Source organism: Brachionichthys hirsutus, chromosome 11 (genome assembly GCF_040956055.1).
Source record: "Brachionichthys hirsutus isolate HB-005 chromosome 11, CSIRO-AGI_Bhir_v1, whole genome shotgun sequence".
Taxonomy (NCBI): Eukaryota; Metazoa; Chordata; class Actinopteri; order Lophiiformes; family Brachionichthyidae; genus Brachionichthys; species Brachionichthys hirsutus.
The window spans coordinates 7,369,325-7,393,446 of NC_090907.1; the positions used below are offsets into that span (position 1 = coordinate 7,369,325).

At 41.9% G+C, this 24,122-nt stretch overlaps 2 protein-coding genes across 2 annotated transcripts; one reads left to right on the plus strand and one right to left on the minus strand.

The window, feature by feature from the left end:
• Positions 1-840: 840 nt before the first annotated feature.
• Positions 841-11,489, minus strand: wdr81 (WD repeat domain 81). Its single transcript, XM_068745341.1, has 11 exons — positions 11,128-11,489; positions 6,765-10,309; positions 6,569-6,676; positions 6,279-6,478; positions 5,977-6,158; positions 5,535-5,700; positions 5,076-5,241; positions 4,167-4,985; positions 3,899-4,044; positions 3,551-3,733; positions 841-1,722 (listed from the first exon to the last, which is right to left on the minus strand). The coding sequence occupies exons 1-11, from the start codon at positions 11,487-11,489 to the stop codon at positions 1,396-1,398; spliced, it is 6,204 nt and encodes a 2,067-aa protein (XP_068601442.1). The 3' UTR covers positions 841-1,395.
• A 2,840-nt stretch (positions 11,490-14,329) lies between these two features.
• On the plus strand, positions 14,330-20,326 carry slc13a5b (solute carrier family 13 member 5b). The gene is made up of 12 exons (XM_068745342.1): positions 14,330-14,428; positions 15,209-15,337; positions 15,424-15,560; positions 15,764-15,984; positions 16,089-16,269; positions 16,375-16,497; positions 17,159-17,371; positions 17,456-17,562; positions 17,662-17,783; positions 18,320-18,481; positions 19,475-19,612; positions 20,201-20,326. The coding sequence occupies exons 1-12, from the start codon at positions 14,330-14,332 to the stop codon at positions 20,324-20,326; spliced, it is 1,758 nt and encodes a 585-aa protein (XP_068601443.1).
• Positions 20,327-24,122: the final 3,796 nt, after the last annotated feature.

The following is a 24,122-nucleotide window of genomic DNA, read 5'->3' on the forward strand; positions in this document are numbered from 1 at the left end:
GGCTAAGAACCATAAGGAACTGGTGAATCATACAAAAACTCAAATACTCACAAAAGCAAAGGGAATATTTTTTATTCATTTAATGAACAAGTGTTTTTGTCAACTCCACTTAAAAATGTCAAAGAGAAAAATTAAACAGTTGTAAGAGTCCTGTAACAAATGTCGTTTGATTCTTTGAGCTTTCACTGTAGGTTTAGAAAACACACGTTATCAAAAAGTGTAATACGTACAGAGGATTTTAAGCTTTGAGCAAATAATTAGAAAATAAGTCAAACTTTGTTTCACAACATGAAAGTGGTAAAAGTGAAAGTGGAGTGCTTTCATTATTGGATGGTTAAGGGCCCTTGGAAAACTGATTGACTCATTAAGAGCTTTGTGGACAATGGGTTTAGCTTAAGGAACACAAATATACTGTAACAAGTTAAAGCACTTTTTTTTTCTACCGAGTTAGATATTTGTTGGCATTGTGTAAAAGTACTCATAAGCAACATAAATGTTGTAATACACAATGGTTTTTCTTGGCATTTACTGCTCCGTTCACTTTGTAGTCAGAAATAATAAAGTGGTGAATATAACAACTGGCATAGTCCAATATGTTGCTGCTACATGGTCTGACTGATGATCATTTATGAGTGAATAAAAACATTTAACCTTTAAAATTGAATGAAAATCTAAATGTTACTATCCGAGCCATACTTGTGCAGTAGAATGAAGGCTGTGCAGTAATTTTGTTTGTAATGACAATGGAACAGTCTCCACTGAGACTGTCCACAATTAAGTGTTTTTATTACTCATGAATTGTGAATAATCTAACGTAGAAAGAAAACCCACACAAATAAATGATTTCATCTACAAATACTGCATAGTTTAATCAGTGCATTTGGATTCACACGTATTCTAACATCGAGGGAAATGAGGTCAAAGTATTTTTGGTGTTTTTATACATCTATTTGGAAAAGATAAACACGACAGAAGAACCATGTTTGGGTCCACCTTCCTGAGCAGGTCTTCTGATTCATGATTTTGAACAGAAGAACTGACCTACATAGTCAAAAGAACAAACGGCCTTGTGAAGATAAGAATTTCCCAGTACAATATATCACCTACAGGCTTTTTAAAAATATCATGGTATTTACTGCACATGATAAATGTTAACTATGTGGCACACATGGCTTGCTATTCAAATTTGTTGCCATCCAAGAGTGATAAGATTCATTATTTTTATGAAGCTTATACAATAAGAAGTTTGTGCCGCTTCATTCAAAAAGCAATTTAGTCTTTTCTCAGTACAACTGACGGGACAGAGGGATCCGACACCTGCCGTCTCCACGAACAGGACCACGTTCAGGATCAGGGAAAAGACGGAGTTTTGTAACTGGGAGTCACCAATCTTCCCTAAGCTAATAAACGGATGGCACCATTATCGGAGCCCAGCAGCAACAGCCTCTTGGTGGGCAGGACTGCCAGGCTGGTCAGAGTGCCGCGGAAGTTCTCCGAGCTCAGCTTTGTGCTACTGACGGGACTCGCAGAGATATCTGCCATGGAGTACACGCCGATCTTGTTGGCCACAGTTCCAGTCACAATTTCTGAGCCGTAGAGGTCGAAGGCATGAATGGGGTCTGAATGCGACTTGTACTGGCGAAGAGGCTTGTGTTCCAGTTCTTTCCACACAGTGAGTGTGTAGTCAGTGGAGGAGCTGATGACCAAGTTTCCCTCTGCAGCCTGAAAAGTCAAATGCAAGACGGGAGGTCACCGCTGAGAGCAGAACCCAGCTTATACTTGCCAAAGCAACTCCAAATGAAATTGGATTGTGGTTACAGCCATGCAATTAAAAGTAGTAAATGATTTCAAAATAAAATTAATACTTTTACGTGGAGAAACAGATAAAGTCATACGTATATATATATATATATATATATATATATATATCCTTTTTATCAGTTTATTAAATTGAACAACCAGACCGTTGCAGCAACCACACATTCAGGACCTTTATCTTAGAGTTGAATAAGATAAAACAATTTCATTTACAACAGAATATATGATAAATAATATAAGATAAATAAAGAACAGCTTCCTTTCATTACCAGTTTAATGTGAAAACAGCCAATGGTTGACACACAGAACCCTTGAGTTCTTTACTAAGCCTGCGTAATATGAATGTGCCAATCAGAACCAACGTGGGCTTTCGAATGAGTAACTTGTGTCCATATTTGCATGAACTTGAGCCTTTAAAACTAGAAATACAATCCTTGACCTAACTTCGGGTTAAATAAAGTTTGCTCGTCCCTCTGCTCTGTTGACAACAGATTTGTTGGGTACAACTTTCACCATCTCTGCACCACTTTGTTCCTCTTCAGCGCCACCATTAGGGACTGTTAAAATTAAAGCCATTTGTCTTGAATATTTACTAAAAGACAGCAACAGTCCTCTTCCCGACCAGTGCAAATCCAATTCATCTAATAAGATACTTTTTGAATTTTTCAGCAGAGACAGGGGACGTGGGCTTTACAAACTATTACTGAGACTTCTTTAACCGAAAATATCCAGTCTCCTTCAAACAACATGTCAAGCAACGGAGTTTGCTGTATTCTGTTCAAACAATTCAGCAAAAGGTTTCAGTTTGACACACGGATGCAATGTGGGAATTCCTGAGTAATAAACTGGCACTGAATGGGTTTTGACTTCCACAACTGCCATCCTCCAGAAAATTCAATAGTTTCGCAAAAAACCCTGATTAGGATTTCATGCCCACTGAATTCTGCAGGGTGATGCAATAAAACACAGAACGCAGTATAAATACACCAAAAAATCACTGAAAAAGCAGCTGTGTCAAGGAAGCTGCTTGTTGGATGTTTTTAGGTTCCTCAAGCTCATTCATAAGACACACATCATGCCCTGCATCTCTTTGTCCATGACGTGGGTCAAAAACTTCAACTTCAAGGTGGAGCGCGGACACAATTTAATCCAGCTGTATTGCATTCTAAAATACAGACAAGCCATGATGCAAAAATGTTGCAAATCCCATATATTTATGTAAAACCTGAACATTACAAAACCTAAAAAACATTTAATCTTCACTTGGAGTTTTCAACACTGATTTACGCGCATCTTCTTGATGCATTCAAATGCACTGCAAAAAAAATGTTTTTGCTGGCAATCTCTTACATTCCTTTCCTTTTTTTTTTATACGCACACATTCTTTTGATTATTCTAAAAGTCCTCTTTATTTCAGTAGTTCAATATTTGCAGTAACTTAAACTAATATTACCTAATCCAGTTTGTCAATTTTAACCTACTCATTTATTTTGCACAATGATGCCAAATTGCTCAGACAATCATTATTTTAATAAGAAATGCATTTGATGCAATCGGTTTTGTTACTGGTAGATTATCTTCAATTCAATAGGCCGATCATACCTTTAACACCACGGACTACTGTACAACCTTAATATACCAATTTGTAGTCATACAGACATAAGCAAAAGAAGAACTGCACATACACACACACACACACACACACACACACACACACAAAAAAAGACTATACCTTCATTTGGAGGATATCTCCCTCATGAGCCGGCCAGCCCCTCAGAATAAGTCCAGTGCGTGCATCTAGCAGAACAATGAAGCCAGATGAGAAGCCTGCAGCAACAGTGCGTCCAGAAGGGCTTACTGCCAAGTAGCGGGTGAGCCCAGCACTTGCATTGTTGTATGCCAGACGAAATTCATGCTGGGGACACAGAAAGATTTGTAATTGTCAAGGCTGAAATTCTTCTTTAGTGGATAACAGTAAAAAAAAAAATGCGACTGTGTTGAAAACACTGCAATTATTGGTAAGTGGTTTCTGCAGCTGAATGGTTCTCCACAAAATGAGCTTATTAACTTAAATTGCTACCTGCAGTCCTGGTTTACGAGGATCAATGAAGCGAAGGACAGAATCTGCGCTACCAAATATGACACTGCAGTTTGGGGCTGGCATCGTAGTAACAGCCGTGATGGGGTTCTTCACATCCACGGCTTCATATGTGCGGATCTGCTTGCCTAAGAACAAAGAATAAGAGTGCAGTATAGTTATTTTATTCCATCCATTGAGGCGCATGTCCAGTAACTCAACTCAGAGTTCATATCAACAGCATAAATGCATTGCACTCAATCTCCCTTACCTGTATACTGATCCCACAGGTGCACAGCACCATCGCAGCTGACTACCTCCTGCGAAGCCTCGAGCTGCCCAACATAGAAAACAGACTTTCGATGGTCGTTGTACGTCAGCCTGGGTTCCACCTCCTGGGTTCCATCTCCGTGGTTATAGAGGGGCCAAAGCTTAACAGTCTTGTCTTTACTACCAGAAAGGAAGTAATCCTCTCCTGCCAGTGGTGCCAAACACTTTGTGGTGCCAGAGTGACCCAGGAAGCTCTGCAGTCGGATCTGATGGAAATGGAAGCAATCCTGCTGATTGAGCCCGATCTCATACTGCCAATAGGCCAGCCAGTTGCCCTGCAGTGAGCGGCTACTGCGAGGGAGTTCCTGTTTCAGGGCGCTCTCCTCTAAAGATGGATATGTAACCCAAGAGGAAGCAAAGGAACCACTTCCAACAGATGGAGCGGGAAAGGTGGAACCAGTGTTGATGATATGGCTGGGGCGTCCCCATGAGTTTGCCAAGCCCAGGTTTGGGATAACTTCATAATCGGTCTCACGGGACACTTGGATTCGGTTTCCCACCAAGTGGCTCCCAAACATGCCCGACTCAGGGAGGGAGTCTCTCAGATGTGTGGAGCTACCCGTGGGAGCCGGAAATGGGCTGCAACCCACACGTCTCGTAAAGTCCGGAGCAAGCCCTATGGAGGAAGGAGGTAAATCCGTCCTGGATGCTGGTGGGAGACTGGTTTCTGGACTACGCTGACTCACACTATGATGGTAGGACTGGGACAACTGCCAGATCAACTCGTGGTTGGGAACCAACTTTCGAATGGCCACGTCACCTATAGAAAAAAAAAAAGAAATAGCATACATGTGATTGTAGCACAACTAACTGGCTTTTTCATGTTTATGTGAAACAAGGCATTCTCTACCTATGAGGCAACAGAAGGGGATGTAGGAGGCATGAGCCATCTCAGGGTTGAACACCGTCTGCAGCTCCTCCAATACGCCCAACTCATATGTGACAATCGACTCTTCGGCTGTGTAAACGTCCACAACCGTGACTTCGCCTACAATTCTGCGGGTGGCCTTGTCCAGCTATGGCGTAAGAGTAAAATTGCTGCATTTGTAGTTTCCATTTTGAGGAGAAATGCATACAACTACATGAATAGTCTTTCATACTGTCCTGCTTGTACTCGCTTTTTCTCCCTCTGTCGGTGCTAGTTTTTATACCAAGCTCATTTTTCTTTTCTTACATATTTTTTACTTCCTTCATATCTTTAGTTCTTGTGAAGCCTTTCACAGAATATCTGCTTGTTAAAAGCATTCTAGAAATAGACTTCATATGATCCTTGTAAGTCTGCATGTGCTGTGTGTTTTCTTGTGTATACCTGGGGCTGCAGAGAATGTAACAGAGAGAAAACAGCAAAGAACCGACGAAGAGTGTCAGCCATATGCAGTTGCACCATCTCCCTCCCAATGCGAAGACAGATGAGAGCCATCAGGCTGAGTGTCTTGAGACAGATTGCAGTGCGTGTCTGCACCCCGCTGGGAAACCTGAACACGGCAGATTCGGCACAACCAACAATGGAGAGAATGACAGATCTAATGCAACATGTTTCCCTGAGCACACTTAGCACAAAGATTAAAGAGTGCTTACGCCTAAAGCCGCAAAATATACAACTTTTACATGCCTGACATATAAACAACCAAAATGAGCTCTTTGCGAAATTCTGCTATTTCACGTGTCTTAGAATAAATTACCAACGGGACACAACCGTAACTTATATATCCAGCTACACCAAGTATGTGGTTGTGAGGTTTGTCATTTACCCTAAACGAGGGGTGGTGAGCAGGTCCAGTAGAGGCAGCAGCACATCCTGATTTATCTTCATAAGCATGTCCATCAGAGTCGTATCGGAGAGAAAGACAACAATCTTCTGGGTAAGAGCAACAGCTCCAAGTAGACTTGCCTCCTTGCGTGTGTTAAGACGCTGTGAAGAAGGTGGAGAAACCTGGGGAAAATATTTGTGAAATAAAAACAAGTGTTAATGGTCTTACACACACTGTTCATATACAAATAGTCAAAAGGACAAATTACATTTAATTTGTTTGTGCTCCCCCCCCCAACTTACCAGATATCCTATATAAGGCAAGTACTGATAAGTAAGAACGGGCTCTCCATAAAGTTGAGCTATGTAGATGAGACAGTCCAAAACAGGCCCTGCTGTCTGGTCACCAACCACTGGTTTCTTCTCATACACGCTGCCCATTCCCACAATCTCCAGACTGCTCTCTTCAGAACCTGGGGTCACAAACTGGTGTTTCTCAGGCCCTACAAGCATAGAAAACTTCAGAGTATTGTCCGAGCATATAAAGAAGGGAAATAACAGAAAATCATCTTCATGCTCACAAATGTACATACCAATATAACAATTTGTGAGCAATCGCAGCAAGTTTCTGGCGACATATCGAGATGTCACTGTTGGGCCAAGCTTTGCCGACAGCCATCGAACTGTTTTGCAGACTGTATCTGAGAGCAGAGCCATGATTATAAGCGTTACAGAAAAAAAAATCAGCGAGTTAACACAAATTTTCAGAAAACTTGACGACTCACTCACCTAAAAGAATCTTTTGCTCCTTCTCCTCAGTGTCTTCTGATGGATCGTGGTCATCCTCCTCTTCCTCACCCCCCACATCGATTTTCCTACTGTCTTCTAATAGCATTCCATTCATAAACTCACCCTCCAGAGTGCCAACTGTGGCTCCTGACCCTTCTGTACAGCCAGAGAGTGTGAGTTCCACATTGAGACCAACAGGGTCATCATCCCCGTCTTTACACTCATTAGTCTCAGTCACTTCTTCCATTTCTCCTCCCTCCTCTCCCTCACTCGTGTGTTTCAGGTCCTGACTGCTGTCAGCTGATTTGAGACTGACTCGATCTCGCATCGAGTCTCCATCGCCCAATGAAAGCTCACTTGTACTACTTTTGTCACTTAGTTTCCCTACACTAAGAGACTCCTGGTCTTGGTCCTTTGCCGCAGAGTTCTGGCTATGTTGTTTTCCGGCAGCCATTCCGGCTCCGCTGTTGACATAGAACCCATTCTGAAAGTCTTCTGCCTCTGACAGAAACACTTGGTCATTGAGGCTAATTCCAGAGGAGTAATCAACCAGCCCTGCATCTCCCACACCACTGACTCCTCCACTCGCTCCACCACCACCTCCTATATTCCCACTAACAGACCCAGAAGATGACCGAACCTCACCGCACCGAAATTCCTCCTCTTCTTCTTCTTCTAAATGGCATGTCCCACCCCTCAGCCTTTTACAAGTCTCCACACCAGAGCCTGAGATGTCAAATCCAGCGATGACCTGCAACACATGGGGGAGAAGGCTGGACAGGAAGGCCTGCAGGCTCAGCCTGACAATCAGCTGCAAAATAAAGCAGTCGGTGTAGAGATAGAAACGGCCTCGCAGGAAGTGAGGGTTTTCATAAACATTGATCAGTGGCTTCAATAAGTACTTGTTTGCATTTCTGGGTCCCAGGACCCTGGATATGGGCTCAAAAAGGTACCAAGCAGCATAGACTGCGGTTGACTCATCAAGCATGAGGGACAGAATGAAAGGCAAGAGAATCTCCAGACCCTCAGCTGTGATATTACCCCGCAATAGTGTCTCAAGCTGCTGCCACAGGTGAAAGACAACGTCTCTTCCTTGAAGATTACACGAAGTCTCCATCTTAGCATGGTAGGAAAAGATGAAGTTGTGAAGTTCTGCAAAGTAGGACGGGAACGGAAAGGGGGTAGTGATCGAGTTCAATAGCTGACAGGGGTTTGGGGGAGGTAGACCATCGCAGACGGGGTCATATTTGAAAAGGAGTGGATTTGGGCAATCTGTCACTTGACTGTCAGCATGCTCAGAGTGCCTCTCCAATAGCAACAGTGTCTCAAGAGCATGATGCAAAGACAATGGCACATCACGAAGGCTGCCAGAGCATGACTTCAAAACGGCTTGGAAACGCTGTTTGAGGCTGCTGCCCGGTTTCAGCCCTCTGTGTTTAGAGGAGTGGAACATTTCAGCGATAGCAACACCGAAAGCCTGCATGTCTCTTTGGAAGAGACGTGTAAGTGAGGGTAGCGATTCAGTTCTCACACTGCCATCGCTTGATCCTGCTGGATGCCAAACCTCAGCATGCAGGCTCTTCACCAGGAAATTGTTCAACTTCTCCAGCTCTTCCAAAGGCTGTATTGGATTGAAGCCTTCAGGGAGGATGATTTTGACTTCCTCAGCATTGGTGGCAGGAACACTCCCCTCCCCGAGTTTTTTGTTCATTGTCCCACTTCTTTGTATCATGGCACTTCGCAATCCAGGGCCTAAACCACTTGTGAAATCACCAGGGAATGAACTTGGCGACTGAGATACAGTAAGTGCTGTGTGCTCTCCTCCAATCTTCCCACCTGCTGTGCTGATGTTTGGAATTGGCACAGAGCAGGAAGCAGAAGTGGATGAGCCAGTTGATGCTAATGAATCCAGAGCTTCCATACCTTGTTCAAGATCTTCATCTCTGTCTACCATGGACCAGCCACTGGAATCACACCCAGTTGACTCTGGAACCATTCCATCCACAGTGTCAGCCATGGCGTTGATTTGAGGGATGTGTAGAGAAGGCACATTCAGAGCAGCAAGGCCAACGAGAGGAGGTTCCACTGGGGCATACTGGGAAGGAGATAAGCGGGGCGGGTGTGGTTGGTCAAAGAGTTTAACTACACCATAGGTAGTCAGATTGGTGTGATTGTCCACTAGATGCAGGCACACATTCTTTGCCTTGACGGCTTCTTTACCAGAGAGTTTATAACCAAATGTGAGATCTATCCAGTGATGCAATTGCTGGGACACCTCTCTACTCTCCAGAAGACGTTGGTGGACCTCAATAAAGTCCTCGCATGACTTACACCAGGAAGGCACATCCAGGTCTGGCATGTCAGGGTGGATTGAACGAAAAATAGATGGATCTGTGTAAAACTCTGGAATGCATTCGTCAGGGGTCCAGCTCTGCATCCGCTCCATACTGGCTGGGTATTCATTTGGCTCCCACTGAGATCTAACATGGCTGCACAACACTGACTTGGGTGTTTGCCGGGCTTTGTAGACGTAGTAAGTAATGTCTGAAAGCACATCGGAAATATGATGAGGTACGTGGAGGTGGTCAGCCTGTCCAGCATTTCCAGTGCCAACAGAACCACTGAGGTCTCCACCCAAACCACTCCCCCCTACAACATTGCCCAATGCAGCAGCCAAAGCCTCTTTGGTCATTTCATATGTGAAGTCCAGCTGCTTATCTCCCTTATTGAGCCTGAACTTTGACCTCCTGAGGTCCCGGAATTTTCCCAGCGGTACAGTGAAATCCACTACCCAAGGCAGAACAGGGTGATAATTAGGGTCTCCTTCTCGCCGTCCAGCTAACTTGTTCAGTTCCATCAAGTAGCAGAAGTTACTGACACGCCCATGTACCCAGTCCAGAACCAATCGCTTGAGTTCACCAAAGCAGTCTTCACAAAGTCTTTTGTTCTCTTGGCCCATACATGAACTGTCTATTGGCAGGACACATTTTGGCAATTGATTGCCAATGACTTTGCAGTCCATTTCCTCTTCCACTCCCAGCTCTTCATAATGGGCTAGGTTGAGTTTTAGACGACTACAGAGCTGCTCATCTACAATTATGTCCTGCAAAGAGAGCTCTCCACAAGATAGGCCTACTGCATGACAGGCCTGCAGGCCTATTAGTACCTGGTAGAGAATGAACAACACTTTGGCATGGCTGTTAGCAAGCTTGGCTGGGCTGAAGGAGACAACATCATGAAGTGAATACTGACTGTACGGTAGAATCACGTAGAGCATCTCTGCTGTCTCCAATAGACACTCTGCAGGAAGAACATTAGGACAGAGATGCTTGGAAAAGCAAGTTGAACTGCCTGGCATGCAGTATTCTTTCTCCTTTTCTTTGGCTGGAGAAAGGGATGGTGAAACCTTTTCAGCTGAGATGAACGTGGAATTGAAAAGTTTCTGTAAAGCGTGACGCACTGCATCTACAGCAGCAGTATGCGTCTGCTCACTGGCTCCTGCATATGGTTGCACATGTTTGGAATGAGCTTCACGCCATAAATTCCTGAAAAAAGAAAAGGTCTGATGCATTACTATGTCAAACATGTTCTCCTCAAAAACATAATTAAACCCAAATTAAAACTGGGTCACTCAGCATATAGCCGAGCTGAAAATGGTTGGCACTCAATGAGTTAAAGACGGTTGTGATTAGACATTAAAGTAGTCCACAAAGGCAGGCTTTTACTTGGTGAATCTATAGATACTCTGATAACGAGGCTGAAATGAAGAATTATTTTTATTTTCAACTAATCAAAGACATTTTTTCCATGTAATGATTTATCTATAAAAATGTCAGATTAAAAAAAATATTTTTTGTAGATATTAAGCCTTGAAACACAAAAAATAAATTAATAAACTGATTTTAATGGAGAAAAGTCATGCATTTAGTTGATCAGTAATTGTGTGTAGCTCACAATATCAAATACCGGTAACCGTTTCACCTCAGAACAACAATATTATTATGTTAAAGCAGCTTAGAAGATTTTTCAGTAAGAGTAATATTCATGAATAATTGAACAGGCAATACAACTTTCTTTCCACTACAGTGACAATAACATGAAATAGCAGATAAACACAGGTCTTAATTAATTAATTTAATTTAATTGTGGTTCAGTTCCATTTTGTGTAGCAAAACCGTTCAGTTAGCCAGTAAGCAAAATTGATGCAGCTTGACCTGTTGATTCATCTGCGTACAACCTGCTATCGTCACATTTATCGCTGTGAAAAATGTCTGCCGTTTTGAGAATATTTTGCTCTGATTGAGCTTCAGCAGAGCTATAAAGTGGCAGGTTTTACAATAGCATATCAGAGCATATACAGTACCTGACATTATGCAGTGATACACACTGCATGGTTTTGACATAAGAATCCTGTGGCATGAATTCCATTTGTTGATGGCAAGGGTCTCTGGCTAATCTATAGTTCAACTTTCTTTTCCTCAGACCCTGAATGCAAACGCGCGTCCACCCAGGAGGCAATTTTGCCTGGCAGCACTGAAGGTACGTTTGAATTTCTGTCTCACTGATGCTTTCGAAGCGAGCACAGCGCACAACCCTCCTCTCCCTGAGGCCCATCACCCAGCGGTTCGTAACGAGAGCGACAATCTCCCTGGGGCGGGGGCCTGGGCCTTGTTGCCATCTGTCAACTCCCAGGTCCTCCTGAACCGAATGCATCAGCCAATCCATGGTGAGTCTCCAGTGCCCGTTAAAGATCACGCAATGTCCTGCTGCACATGCCTCACTGGCTCCAAACCGAGGACATCGAGGGCAGACCCACTCAAGCACCCGTTCCTCACTGAGGAAAGAGCTGAAAAATACAAAACACATTGACAGTAAGAAGAGCAATAACTTGATTGCAGCAACTTGGGGGTAGTTGTTTTCCACAGAAGGAGAGAAGTAGGTCACTGTAATGACACGGTAATGTGAAGTTAGTGAATACACTTGAGTCATTGTCCTCCGAGTTCCTTCATTCCATCAGTTTAAGCTCGTTCAGTCCACCTTTACCATAAGAAAGCCACAACAGAGTCCAACTCACTTTAGCTAGGTAGCAAGAGGGTTGTCAGAGACCCCCCCCCCCCCCGTAGAAACAACACAGGCGACCGAACCTAGAGTAAAGTATAACTTCACAAAATATTTAAATACCGTTTAAATACCGAATATCGTGTCAGAAATGTTTTTTAAAAATTGAGGAAGTAAAAGTAAGTTAACGCGAACAGTTAGCTTAGCGAAGTGGCTAACATGAAAACACTTTAATCGAGCAAGCTAAAAGCCATCCTGGGTTCAGTTTCTAACATTACCGACACAACGCTTGACGGCATATATAATACATGTATATATAAAATATATTTCAACTTATCTTCAATGCAATTAAGGAACAATAAACAACACACACTTGTTTGTTTGTTTTTTTTCGCTCACCAATTGTAGTAGTTGGCAGCTAGCAATCCTTCGGAAAGCGACCTGTTTCACTCGCGCCGCGCTAACTTCATAACACGGAAGCGCGCTGCGGGTCGACATCGAGGCGATTCCCTCATCCTGTAATGTTTAAAGATGTCTGTCAGCAGGTAGACCAGCCAGTCCGGCCACGGTGTTTTTGTTCGGGGCTCGTCGCAGCCATCTTTCAGAAGCGACACCTCACGTGACACAACACCAACCCACTCTCACGTGACAGCTCGCGGGCGCGCGCGCTCCTCTCCCGCGAGCAGGAATGTGTTTGATGCCGAATGAATCAAAATAGCCTGTTTTAATTCTTAAGGATGGATAGTACCTTATTTACTGTGAGCTATATGGGCAGCATTTTCCCTTACATTTATCTTATATGTTTACACTAGGTAGTGTGTGTGGTTTTTTTTATGTATTGTTCTTCATTTGCATAAATAGAGGCAGGAAAAGTAAGAGCGTTGCATTTATTGATCGCTGTTCAATGATGTTTTTATTGTGTATATGCCAATAAATATCTTGAAATCATGGTTTCATAAATTTGATTTATATGTGACAATGCATTTAAATTTAATTTATTTATCGTGTTTGGTGGAACATTTTTAAAAGTGCGGTAAGAATCGGTCAAAGTTTTTTTTTTTTAAGTGCTTTTCCCTTTACGTGACGATAAGCCATGTTGTGGTTTAACAATGAGCTAATTTGAGGAATGAAATGAAGCTATGATTTCTATCCTTCCCTCATAATGAACTCATTTTTGTAACCAAGGATAAATACTTGCCTCCTCATCCGAACTAGGATGTACTAAAACAAATGTCCACAAGGAGGCACTACCTGTGTAATTTTATACAGACATATCTACCACCAGCTTTAGAATTCGCAGTATAATTTTGTCATCATTTGTTTTTCTATATTTGATAAAGAAAATGGTTTAAATTAAGGCACTTATTGTCAAAACTCAACCTGCACACTGTGCTGATCAACAACTTTGTTATCAAAATGGATGAAAATAGATAGCGACATCATTACTGTTAGGACTTTTAGACACAGCCAATGAACAGGACGTACGTACTTCTCTGTTAATAGAGCCGGACAAAATGTGATTTATGCTGTGAAGCAGGATGTTTTTTAGTTTTTCAAACATTCCCTGCAAATCATCAAACTACTAGGATACAACAGAAACTGCATCACATATCAAGACATCAACGGACATCCACAAGACATCCTCTGATATTTGTGCTCGTGAATTTTATCACATTTCTCAAATTAATATGCCATCTTCAGTTATTCCAAGTGGTTTCTATACTTTTCTGTTGGAGAAGAATTGCAACACCGGTGGCAATACAAACCCTCAAAAAGAATCCACATAGATAGATGATGTCTTCTGACATCATTATCTCTGCCAACAACATTATATTTTCTGTTCTGTTTGTCCTGTTGTTCAGATGAATGATTAAATAAGAACCATAGAAATAAATCTGCAGATATGTTAGGTCATGGGCCAAGTTGCTATGAGAAGTGCAGTCAGACAGTCATTTCTGAATAAATATTGTTCCATACGTAACATAAGGAGCTACTTCTGGTTCCAAAGTAACATTTCCACGTTTACACCTAAAGAAACATGAATTGAATATTGAAATATGAAAGCTGTCTGCCTGTCTGTCTGTCAGACGGTCAGGACCAAGGAGGCATCGTTTGATTATCTTGGGGTTTATTATAGATGTGGAAAAACATATTTATCTGTGAAAATTATAAATGATCAACAATGATCTCTCTATCTCTCTCTCTGCCTCTCTTCCCCTCTCTCTTCCCCCCCTCTCTCTCTCTCCCTCTCTTCCCCTCTCTCTCTTTCTCTCTCTCTCCCTCTCTTCCCCTCTCTCTGTCTCTCTTTCTCTTTCTCTTCCTCTCTCTCTTCCTCTCGCTCTCTCTCTCTCTCTATCCCTCTCTCTCTCCATTGTGATTCGACTCTTTCCCCCTCCTTTATCCGACGCCCCCCCCCCCCCCCCCCCCCCTCCTCCTCCTCCACCTCGCCGCCACAAAAGCGCGATCGCAGAAGAGCCGCAGCCTCCTTGTCTCCTTTTCAATTCAAGATGGCATTTTGCACATGTCTCCGCTCCGTTAAGAATGAGATTATCCTCTTGTCTGCTCCGTTTCTCCTCCTCCCACTGCCTTTGGTGATCGGGACGTCGGTGAGTGTTCTTCTGTGAATTAAAACAACAGATGTATTTCCATTAAACCTTTAAAGTATTGAAAGTAATTCACGACGACAGCAAAAAAAAAATATCGGTGTTGGTGTAGTTGCACTTTTTTTTCTTCATTGTAAAGTGAGTTGCGTGGGAACTCGCCCACTGTGGGTGCAGCGCGCTTTTTAATGGGATGGGATGAAGCAGCGCGTCCTGCACCTGCTGATGCTGCAACGTGGAGCGTCATTTTCAGTCCCTTGTTGTTTAAATGAAGGGTCCGCGTCCAGCGTGGGAACAGAGAGAGTGGCCTGCTGCCTACATGTGGTGTGATGCAGCCACGCACACAGGCATGTAAGCATGTTACGACATGCAGCCATGAGCAGAGACACAAGTCAGAGGATGGGCTGGAACAAAAAGGATCTTTTCATTCAATTAACGCATCTAAAACCAACCAGCGGCCCCTTTTATCCACAATAAAGCCGTGGAAATGTTATTGACAATAAAACAGGACAATTAATCCGGTCTAATGTGCAAGCCGAGTAATAATTCAAGGGTCATTTCTATAATTCAAGGGTCATTTCTATAGCTCGTAAGACTGGTGTGGGCAAATGAAGAAAAGACATGACCTTAAACAACAGAACAACAAGCAGTTTATCTCTCCACCCTTTGCACCACAATAACGTCCCATTAAAGGTTATGTAAAGGTGTTTTATGATGCCCACGGTATCTCTCTTGAAGGGATTTTGAGTTTTTTTTGTCATGGTGATTTGGTATGTTTTCATGCAGGAGGCAGAATGTGCCTACGTGATCATCCTAATGGCGGTTTACTGGTGCACAGAAGTCCTGCCGTTGGCTGTGACAGCTCTCCTCCCAGCCCTCCTTTTCCCTTTGTTTGGCATCATGCAATCCAAAGACGTAAGTAAAAGAACTGCAGCAGTGTGTGCACAAAGTTGTCTCAACAAAGTATGTATTTTACCCTGTGTGTGTCCCTGCTGTCTCAGGTGTGCATGCAGTACCTGAAGGACACAAACCTGTTGTTTGTGGGGGGACTAATGGTTGCAGTGGCCGTGGAACACTGGAATCTGCACAAGCGCATCGCCTTGAGGGTGTTGCTCTTTGTTGGTGTACGTCCAGCACTGTAAGTGGCGCCCACACCTCCACAGCGTTTGGCCTGCCATCATAAAGACAGATATCTAAAGGATATCTAATCAGCTCTGGCATGAAAACACCTGATATACGTATACTGTATATATAAAGAAGCATCAAGTATTCTAGTCTTTTGAAAACTGTGAGAGATTCTCCCAATCTGAAGACCACTATTTGGTCGTATCTCTTTGGCAGTTTGATGCTGGGCTTCATGGGTGTGACGGCCTTCCTCTCAATGTGGATCAGTAACACGGCCACCACAGCCATGATGGTGCCGATTGTCCAAGCCGTGCTGGAGCAGGTCAGCAACAGTGAGCTGGAGATACCTCAGATCCTCAGCTCAGAGGAGCAGATCCAGACGTCAGAGGCCGATGACAAACAGCTGCCACAGACGGAGAAGCAGAGCGAGGGACAAGGTGAGTCACGGTCACCTTCAAGTACAAATGCGTCTGACCAAGAAAGATGCCTTGAAGAAAACAGCCCTGTCTTTTCTTTCACCGTCCTCTGTCCTGATTTGAAGGCTCGGTGGTGGTGACTTTCTTAGATCCCGTAGCAGAGGCTGCGAAACATAAGGAGGCGGCAGAAAAGAGGCGAATGTGTAAAGGCTTGACCCTGTGTGTTTGCTACGCTGCCAGCATCGGAGGTACCGCCACACTGACAGGAACCGGACCCAATCTGGTGCTCATGGGCCAGATGAACCAGTGAGGCTTTTTCCTCATAGTACTGCTTATGTGTGGGCTCTTTCCTTTAGTCTTGTGAAGCAAAGAAAAAAAAGATGCACAAACATCTCTAATTGTTTCCCCTAGACTTTTTCCTCAAAATGGAGACGTGATTAACTTTGCCTCGTGGTTTGGTTTCGCCTTCCCCAACATGATCCTCATGCTCACCCTGGCCTGGCTGTGGCTGCAGTTTGTCTTCATGGGTTTCAAGTGAGTTTTTATGATGATTCAAGTCGGGTTGCCAACTCCCTAACAAAAAGAATAAGGGACATCTATTTGGCCGGGCTGGCCAAACAGGCTGGTGAAAGAAACACATTTTTCACAACTAATAAATGAAAGGCTGTAATATGTCCTGTCCATTGCATACTATTACAATAATAATACATGCATGTTGTGGCTCCAAACATTAACCAGACCTGTTTCTATAATAAGCCCAAATACTAAGACACTTAAATCTAGTTTTGAGTAATGCAAATAGAAAGAAAACAAATTGCCCTTCAACAATTAATATTTTTTTTGGTGCTGTCCCCCTTAACATCAAGTATTATAAAACAATATAAAATATCAAAAGCATATACAATTCTGCAAACTTTGGGGGGGGGGGGGGGTTCTCACATAAATCACCCTGTTGTTCATTGACACCATAAACGTCTGTGTAGGTTCTCAGTCGTCCAGGACGAGGTGACACCGGAGACCATGCAGGAGTTTAAAGTGCGTCCCTTGTCGGTTCAACACGGGACGCGTATGCCTGCGTCCAACTATGGGACGATTCTGTTTTTCAAGGGACGGTTGGCAACCCTAGATTAAAGCCCCATTGTACCCACAGAGAGTCACCATTAAGGAACTAACAGTGTTTCCATGTCTGCGCTAGCTTCAAGAAGACGTGGGGCTGTGGGTCAGTGAAGACAGAGAGGGACATTGCTGCCTATAATGTCATCCGTGAGCAGCACCGTCTGCTGGGGCCAATATCCTTTGGAGAGATGAGTGTCCTGGGTCTTTTCACTCTGCTGGTGCTGCTGTGGTTCTCCAGGGACCCAGGCTTCATTGATGGTTGGGCAACGGATATCTTTAACTCCAAAGCAGAGTTTGTATACAAAACTATTTGAATTATGTCTCAAACGTTAATGTAAATTAGATCGTTAAATTCCATTGTCGCTCCACTCCGCAGGTATGTGACTGATGCCACAGTGGCAATCTTTGTTGCCATCCTTCTCTTTGTCCTGCCGTCCAGACCCCCACGTTTCTGTTCAAGGAGGTCTGAGAGTTCTGAAGCAGGTGAGCCAAAGTTCTGTCAGAGAACAACTTACACCCTCGACTGTGTTTTCAGAGGTAGTGCATATGCAGTCCTTGACATTGAATTCAATGAATTTGCAGCACCCCACCAGGTTGCTGGTCCGACTCCACCGCTGCTTACTTGGAAAGTTGTCCAAAAGAAGTTGCCATGGGGCATTGTGCTTCTCCTTGGTGGAGGCTTTGCACTGGCCAAGGGCAGTGAAGTAAGTGATGTTAATGGACACAGGGCTGAAAGCTGGTGTAATTCATGTGTCTGGAGAGAGAAGTATGGTGGCAGCTTCATGGTTGCTTTTCTTCATAGTTTTAAAGTAATTTAATGACATCAAATCGTATTAAGAACTTTCACGTCCTGTTTATTGTCATTGCCATGTTCATCATTTGGTTTGTTCACAATTTATAACACCTCTCAATAAAGTGTTTTTTCTTTTCAGAATAATTGTCATAAATGTAATCAGCTTGTTCTTCAACTTGTTCCTCAAGCCAACCCGTGTTACTTCTTACGTAAAGCTGGAAGTTTGGATGTTCATCTTAATGTGGGGTTTTGTTTCAGTTATTTTGCATTTATATGCTACAAATAGCGCTGAGTCACATTTTGAAGGATCCTGTGATGCACAGGCCTTAATTATAATAGACTCAAAGTAAAGTAGCAAATGTTTACTCGGCAGTTTAGATGAATACTGTGCATTTTTTTCAGAAGACTCTGACCTTGTATAAGTTTGTTATGTATATATCTCTGTAGGTATCAGGGCTCTCAAAGTGGATGGGAAATCAAATGACCCCCTTGCAAAACATCCCTCCCTGGGCAATTGCTATCATCCTGTGCTTGCTGATTGCTACCTTCACAGAGTGCACCAGTAATGTTGCCACTGCAACACTCTTTCTACCTGTCTTAGCCTCAATGGTGAGTCCCCAGAGAGAAAGTGAATTGTGTTTGATGAATGAAATCAGACTTTGGCAGCAGCGGATCATTTCGGTTAAGTGTTATAGCGCCGTTTGTATTGAGCCGAGTTCTCCCATTGGAGTGCAGCGCTGATACTGCTCCCTGTGGTGCCCGGCCTACTTTCCCTTGTTTGGTCACCCATCTAGTTGGTCATTCAGGCTGAATATGGTTGGTTCCTTTCCCTGGGCCCCTCCTTCCATTAACAACCTGCCAAACACACAAATTCAGTCCAATGCCTTGTAATGCTGCCCATTCTCCTGCTGCTGCAGAACGGCGTCGCTATAGTAGTGGAGCAGAGAATGCCGGGTTGTGAAAGTTAGTGCCAAGAGAGGGTATTAAGATTGATATTTATGGAGGGCAAAGACAAAGTAGCTTCACATGGGTGTCCAACTTTGGTGTCACGCTTTTGATCAAAAGCGAAAGAAAATCGAGTCAGTTTAAATGGAACTGAAAGTGAGGCGATGCCGCTTTGTGGTACCTCAGAGTATATCGCTTTTTGTGACATTCTGTTAGCATTTGTAACAAACAAAAACACCACACAAGAAAAAAACACAGTCATCTTATTGACCTGATGTTCAGCCAACAGTTTAAGGAATACAGTTTAATTCTTAAGAAACAGAGATTACTGTGTAAATTATAAGCTCCTGTGTTGTGGGATATGCAATTCAGCAGAGCAATGTCGTCTGCATCCGAGTAGTCTGCCATTATTGCTAGGGATTTTCTATTTTAAATATCATGACTCAGCCCCGAGTTTGCAGGGATCACATCTTAATTACATCTACCGAATCAGTTTTCCCTCGACACAAAATTGCACGCATTTCCTTCGTAGTTGTGAGTCGGTGATGGCAGCTGCAAACATAGCAATATGTGTAGGATAATGTGTAGGATTATGTTATTAAGGCTTTTGTTCCTTTTTGTCTCAAACCGTAAAAGCTTTCTGTGTGATCATTGCAGTCTCAATCCATTGGAATCAATCCACTGTATGTCATGGTTCCTTGTACCCTGAGTGCCTCTTTTGCCTTCATGCTGCCAGTGGCTACACCTCCAAACGCTATCGTCTTCTCTTATGGATACCTTAAAGTTACTGACATGGTGAGTACAGCACGACTACATTGTTGGTTTCATACAGGTAATTATAAATCAAACTGAGGTACCACTGAGCTGCTGAGATACCAGCTGAGATACTATTTGTATATTTCATGGTTCATTTATGGCTTGAAATTGTTAAACTCAACTCGTTAGAAAACATAATCATTGACTTTCTTCAGTATGAGAATATTGATACCATTTTTAAGGTGTGTCTAAAATGTCGCTAAAACAGATGCGTCAAATGTATGTTTTGAAGTGTGTGTGTGGCGGCGCAGCCTCTAACTGACTCACCACGTTTTCCACATCTGCAGTCAATTCCATCTTTTATGTCTATAAAGCAATCCATTGTTTTTTTAAAAAAAGTTGAAACTAAGTCATCTTGTATGGATGAGTTGGTTTGGTTTATGTTCCTTTGATCCAGAATTTGCATGCCTAGATTCTTTTGAAAACTCAGCAATTAACACGATACAACGTCCTGGTAATGCAGGAGGTGCCGGAATGTTAACCATCTCTGTCATCAAGAAAGTAAGCATTTCACAGTTTGTCAGAGATCTGCCTATATAATCCCTGCATATGCTTCCTTTCTCTCAGGCCAGGGCAGGAATAGTCATGAACATCATTGGCATCCTTTGTATTACGTTAGCCATCAACAGCTGGGGTCAGGCCATGTTTGACCTGGACTCTTTCCCTGCCTGGGCCAATGTGACCAGGGTGTGAGCCTGGCCCTACCGCAAGAGATGAACGAGACACACCCTACCCTCCTTATCCACAGGTCAGACAAAGACTGATCAGAGCGACAACTTTGGATCAAACAGCTGCCTTTTGTTAATAAAAAGTGTTTCCTGTGAAAAAAAGTGGGGAGATATGCAGCTGGGAGTAGGAGAGTTGCCAAAAATGAATTACATCTGTTTTACTTACACTGTGCTATAACGAAGTATACCCACCATCAAGAGAGATTTTTTTAACATTCCTAAACAGTCATTTCAAGTTTACTTGGAAAATGCTTCATCTCGTCACATGCAGCCTTATCGTCATAGCAAAAAGCCATTTGGTATACTATAACAACAGAACTTTATACATCTAGAACTCTGCATTTTATACCACTTCTGCCTTCAGAGGGAAATATATTAATAAAAGTACTACATTTATCTAACAATTGTAGTGTATGGTCACTTTTCATGTTAGGATAATAGTGCAATTGGGGTTTAAAAAAACGGTACGAATTAGGGTTCAATAAAGATAAAAGTTTCAAAGAAGACAAGAAAACCCCCCAGAAAATAAGACTTTAATACAAATAAACCGCACACTTTACTTCCAAATTAGCCCCACTGATCCATAGATCAGGGTTAATGGTGGTTTTCTTCTGTATGTACATTTACAAACTTGTTCTCTTTTTCAATAAATCAATATTTTTGATAATTAGCTTGCGTGTTGACAGTGAAAAATATCTCATTGCAATAATGAATTCTGTCTGAATTTTAATAAAGATATTTAAGAACCAATGTATATTTTTTCACTGACCTTGCAATGCTTCTTTTTACTTGGAAACTGATGAATAAAGGATCTACTGCTGAAATTAACTCTGAGCTGAAGTAAATATTAATTCATTGTCCTAGAATGCACTAAAAATATGAAAGGGGTTTTAGAATAAGTTTCAGTCTTTCTTTGCAGTCAAATTGCATCCACATGCCATGTTTTCATATTTCTAGAAGAACAACACTCTATTGATTGAAGTTCACACAATATTTTTACAGTAAATTCTTAAGAAAACGTGTAAATTCAAATGCATACACAATAACAATTTACAATTGTAAAAGGTTTTAATAAACTGTGGGGGGAAAAAACTGTGGGGGGAAAAAACTGTTGTGAATTAATGCCTCTTTCTTCACCACTCCACACTTTCTTAGCGTCACATGCCAATTATCCATGTTTTAAAGTGCGCACATGTTTCTCTACCTCTTACATAGTGACTTCTTGTCTTGTCCATTAAGATGATATAATCCTGTAAACACAGTGTGGCAAGCTGCAGTAATCCTGGACTGAAAGGGCACACCTAACCTATGTTGTGAAGAGCTCTGTGTAATTGTCCTTTTGCCGAGACTGCGTGAGACACAGGTCAAGGCAGTGATTGTCCAGCGTTTACATGCGTCATAAATCTTATGGGCTGAAAGAAGATGTTTCACAATGTCTACGGTTAAATACCCCAAAGCGCTGTATTACAACCCTGGGACCATCTACTGCCATGATGACAATTATATGTTACAATGTTGGCTTTAAGTGCTTATATTGTACTCTGAACAGTTTTCTGAAGGAAATTAAATAAAGATAGGGCAAAACAGACACACAGGAGAGCAAAATGTGGTTCTATACAGTATATATAAATAACTTGGACTTGCGTGTGTGTGTGCGTGTGTGGTGTATAATAGATGGTGTGTGCATGATGACGGATCTGCATTGATGCTTCTTATCCTTTCCTTACTTTGGAGATTAATAAGTCTGATTGGATGGCTGGTGGCCAAACTAAGCGCCACAAACCTGAAGGTTTCCGTGGCAGAGAGATGCTAACATGTTAGTGTTACTGTGTGACGGAGGAATACATGTTACACTTTAGCAGAGGTAGCCGTGAGAAATGAATGAAAAGATCACATGAAATCCAGTTCTATGGGAAAATAAAAAGGTTAAAATGGTTAAAATGATTAACAAGCAGTTGGGTGCACGGGGCTGCTCAGATCACTATGATCTTTGGCCCTCACTAGAAAAATGTAATTACAGTGCTTTTTTCTCGTTTTGTTCTTTTTCAGCCACCCACTCATTATCCAACTGGAACACGTCTTGGTGTATTATAGCCTTCATTATTACCTATATACATATATCATACTTGTAAGGCTTCAGTAGAAACAGAACCTAAAATTTCTTCTATTTCCTGGAATTTGACATGCAAAATCTCTATTTTGCATGAGTTCAAAATCACAGTTCTATTAAATTATTATAATATAAGCCTTTCATCAATTGGGCAAGCATGTAGGGAGATTAATAAATAACGATTGACAAACATACTAACTATCATGTGGAATTCAAGAACATTTTCCAGGCACTCGAAAGTGAATGTTTTGGGGGTTTTTTTTTGTCTGCCCACCTGCTGGATTTGGAAGCAATATGAGGATGTGAAGGGATTTGTTTTAAAGCTCTTTCCCCTTTCCCCTTTTCTGTATCAGTTACATGTTGGAACAATGTGCAACCTGTCTGATACAATCAATACTTCCTGACCCTTAAAGAATTTTGTGTAGAGATGGTTTTAGTTAACAATATCAGAGTCCAATTAAGTCAGAATGTAACAGGGCCTTTATTGTTTTGAACAAAGAACATACATAGACTTGACATGATCAGTTAATATTATTTAAGTATTTAACAAATCAAGCATATAGATATATAGTATGCAATAAAAAAAGTATTTCTCCTGCAGTTGTTATCTCAGCTCTCATTCTCAAACTCAACATTTGTAGGATCTTTTTTTTTTGTCAAAGAGTGATCTTAAGAGGATAAATCTTTAACAGACAAAAAACTTTAATGATGAATGACAAAATATCTCGTGAGTGCAGCCAGTAGATGAGTGAAGGTGAGTCACCTGCATGGATGAAATATCGTTTCTTGTTTGTTTGAAACACATGCTCAAAAACAGAGTGATGCATGAGTCATTGAACTGCATGACCACAGTTAGTGTGTTTTTCATTTTAACGTAGCTACTTGCAAAAAGGACATTTTTAAAGTTTAATAAGAGGTTAAAGCACAACAACCCGACTGTTGTGTCCCTTTATCTCGTGCTCTCGATAGACTGTTTTGACGAATCTTTCTGGACAATAAAGGCTTGGGTTGGACTAAAAGTCTATTTTTTTCTCCTGCATGCCAAAACATGCATGTTGTTCATGCTGCTTGTGATCCAGTGTCTGTCTTACAGGACAACATCACCTGTCGGTGAGATTGGTTAACCTAAAATATATTTTTCATCTTAAAGTGTATGAGAACAATATTGGGGGAATGCAGGAACCATAAACATATCTGTCAATTTATTTGATATTATTTCAGGGCACCTCGAGTCAGGAGGTCTTTGGATTAATTAATTGTTAAACCTAAAAAATATTTTGGTGTCATTTGATATGACATGTATTGAACTGATGAAACCAGTAAATCTATTAAGCTTGTTAACAATGGGTTTAAACATTGTGACACAATTCAGTGAAGCACTTAATACCAACCAGCTTGCATGTAATTGAAAAATGGTTCCATCTGTTGGCAGGATAGACGTCTAACAGCCACATCGAAGGAAGACTAAGGCCTCTTAATTAAACAACAAGCCTCTTCTTATAAATGAATCTTTATGGAATTAAAAGAGGAAACTGAGGCTGATTGAAATTAAAAAAATGAAACAAAAATTTGTATTTAATCTTTTTTTTTTATAGAAACAGAATGTGATGATTTGCAAAACCCTGAAACAAATGACAAAATAAATATTGAA

What these genes read in the sequence shown, in the direction of transcription:
- wdr81 (XM_068745341.1), bottom strand. Translation starts at nt 11,489, where the DNA reads ATGGATTGGCTGATGCATTCGGTTCAGGAGGACCTGGGAGTTGACAGA. An exon ending in GGAGCAAAAGATTCTTTTAG is followed by an intron (nt 6,677 to 6,764) that starts GTGAGTGAGTCG and finishes CTCTGCTCTCAG; the next exon opens with ATACAGTCTGCAAAACAGTT. An exon ending in CTCGTAAACCAGGACTGCAG is followed by an intron (nt 3,734 to 3,898) that starts GTAGCAATTTAA and finishes CTGTGTCCCCAG; the next exon opens with CATGAATTTCGTCTGGCATA.
- slc13a5b (XM_068745342.1), top strand. Translation starts at nt 14,330, where the DNA reads ATGGCATTTTGCACATGTCTCCGCTCCGTTAAGAATGAGATTATCCTC. An exon ending in TTTGTCTTCATGGGTTTCAA is followed by an intron (nt 16,498 to 17,158) that starts GTGAGTTTTTAT and finishes TGTCTGCGCTAG; the next exon opens with CTTCAAGAAGACGTGGGGCT. An exon ending in TACCTGTCTTAGCCTCAATG is followed by an intron (nt 18,482 to 19,474) that starts GTGAGTCCCCAG and finishes TGATCATTGCAG; the next exon opens with TCTCAATCCATTGGAATCAA.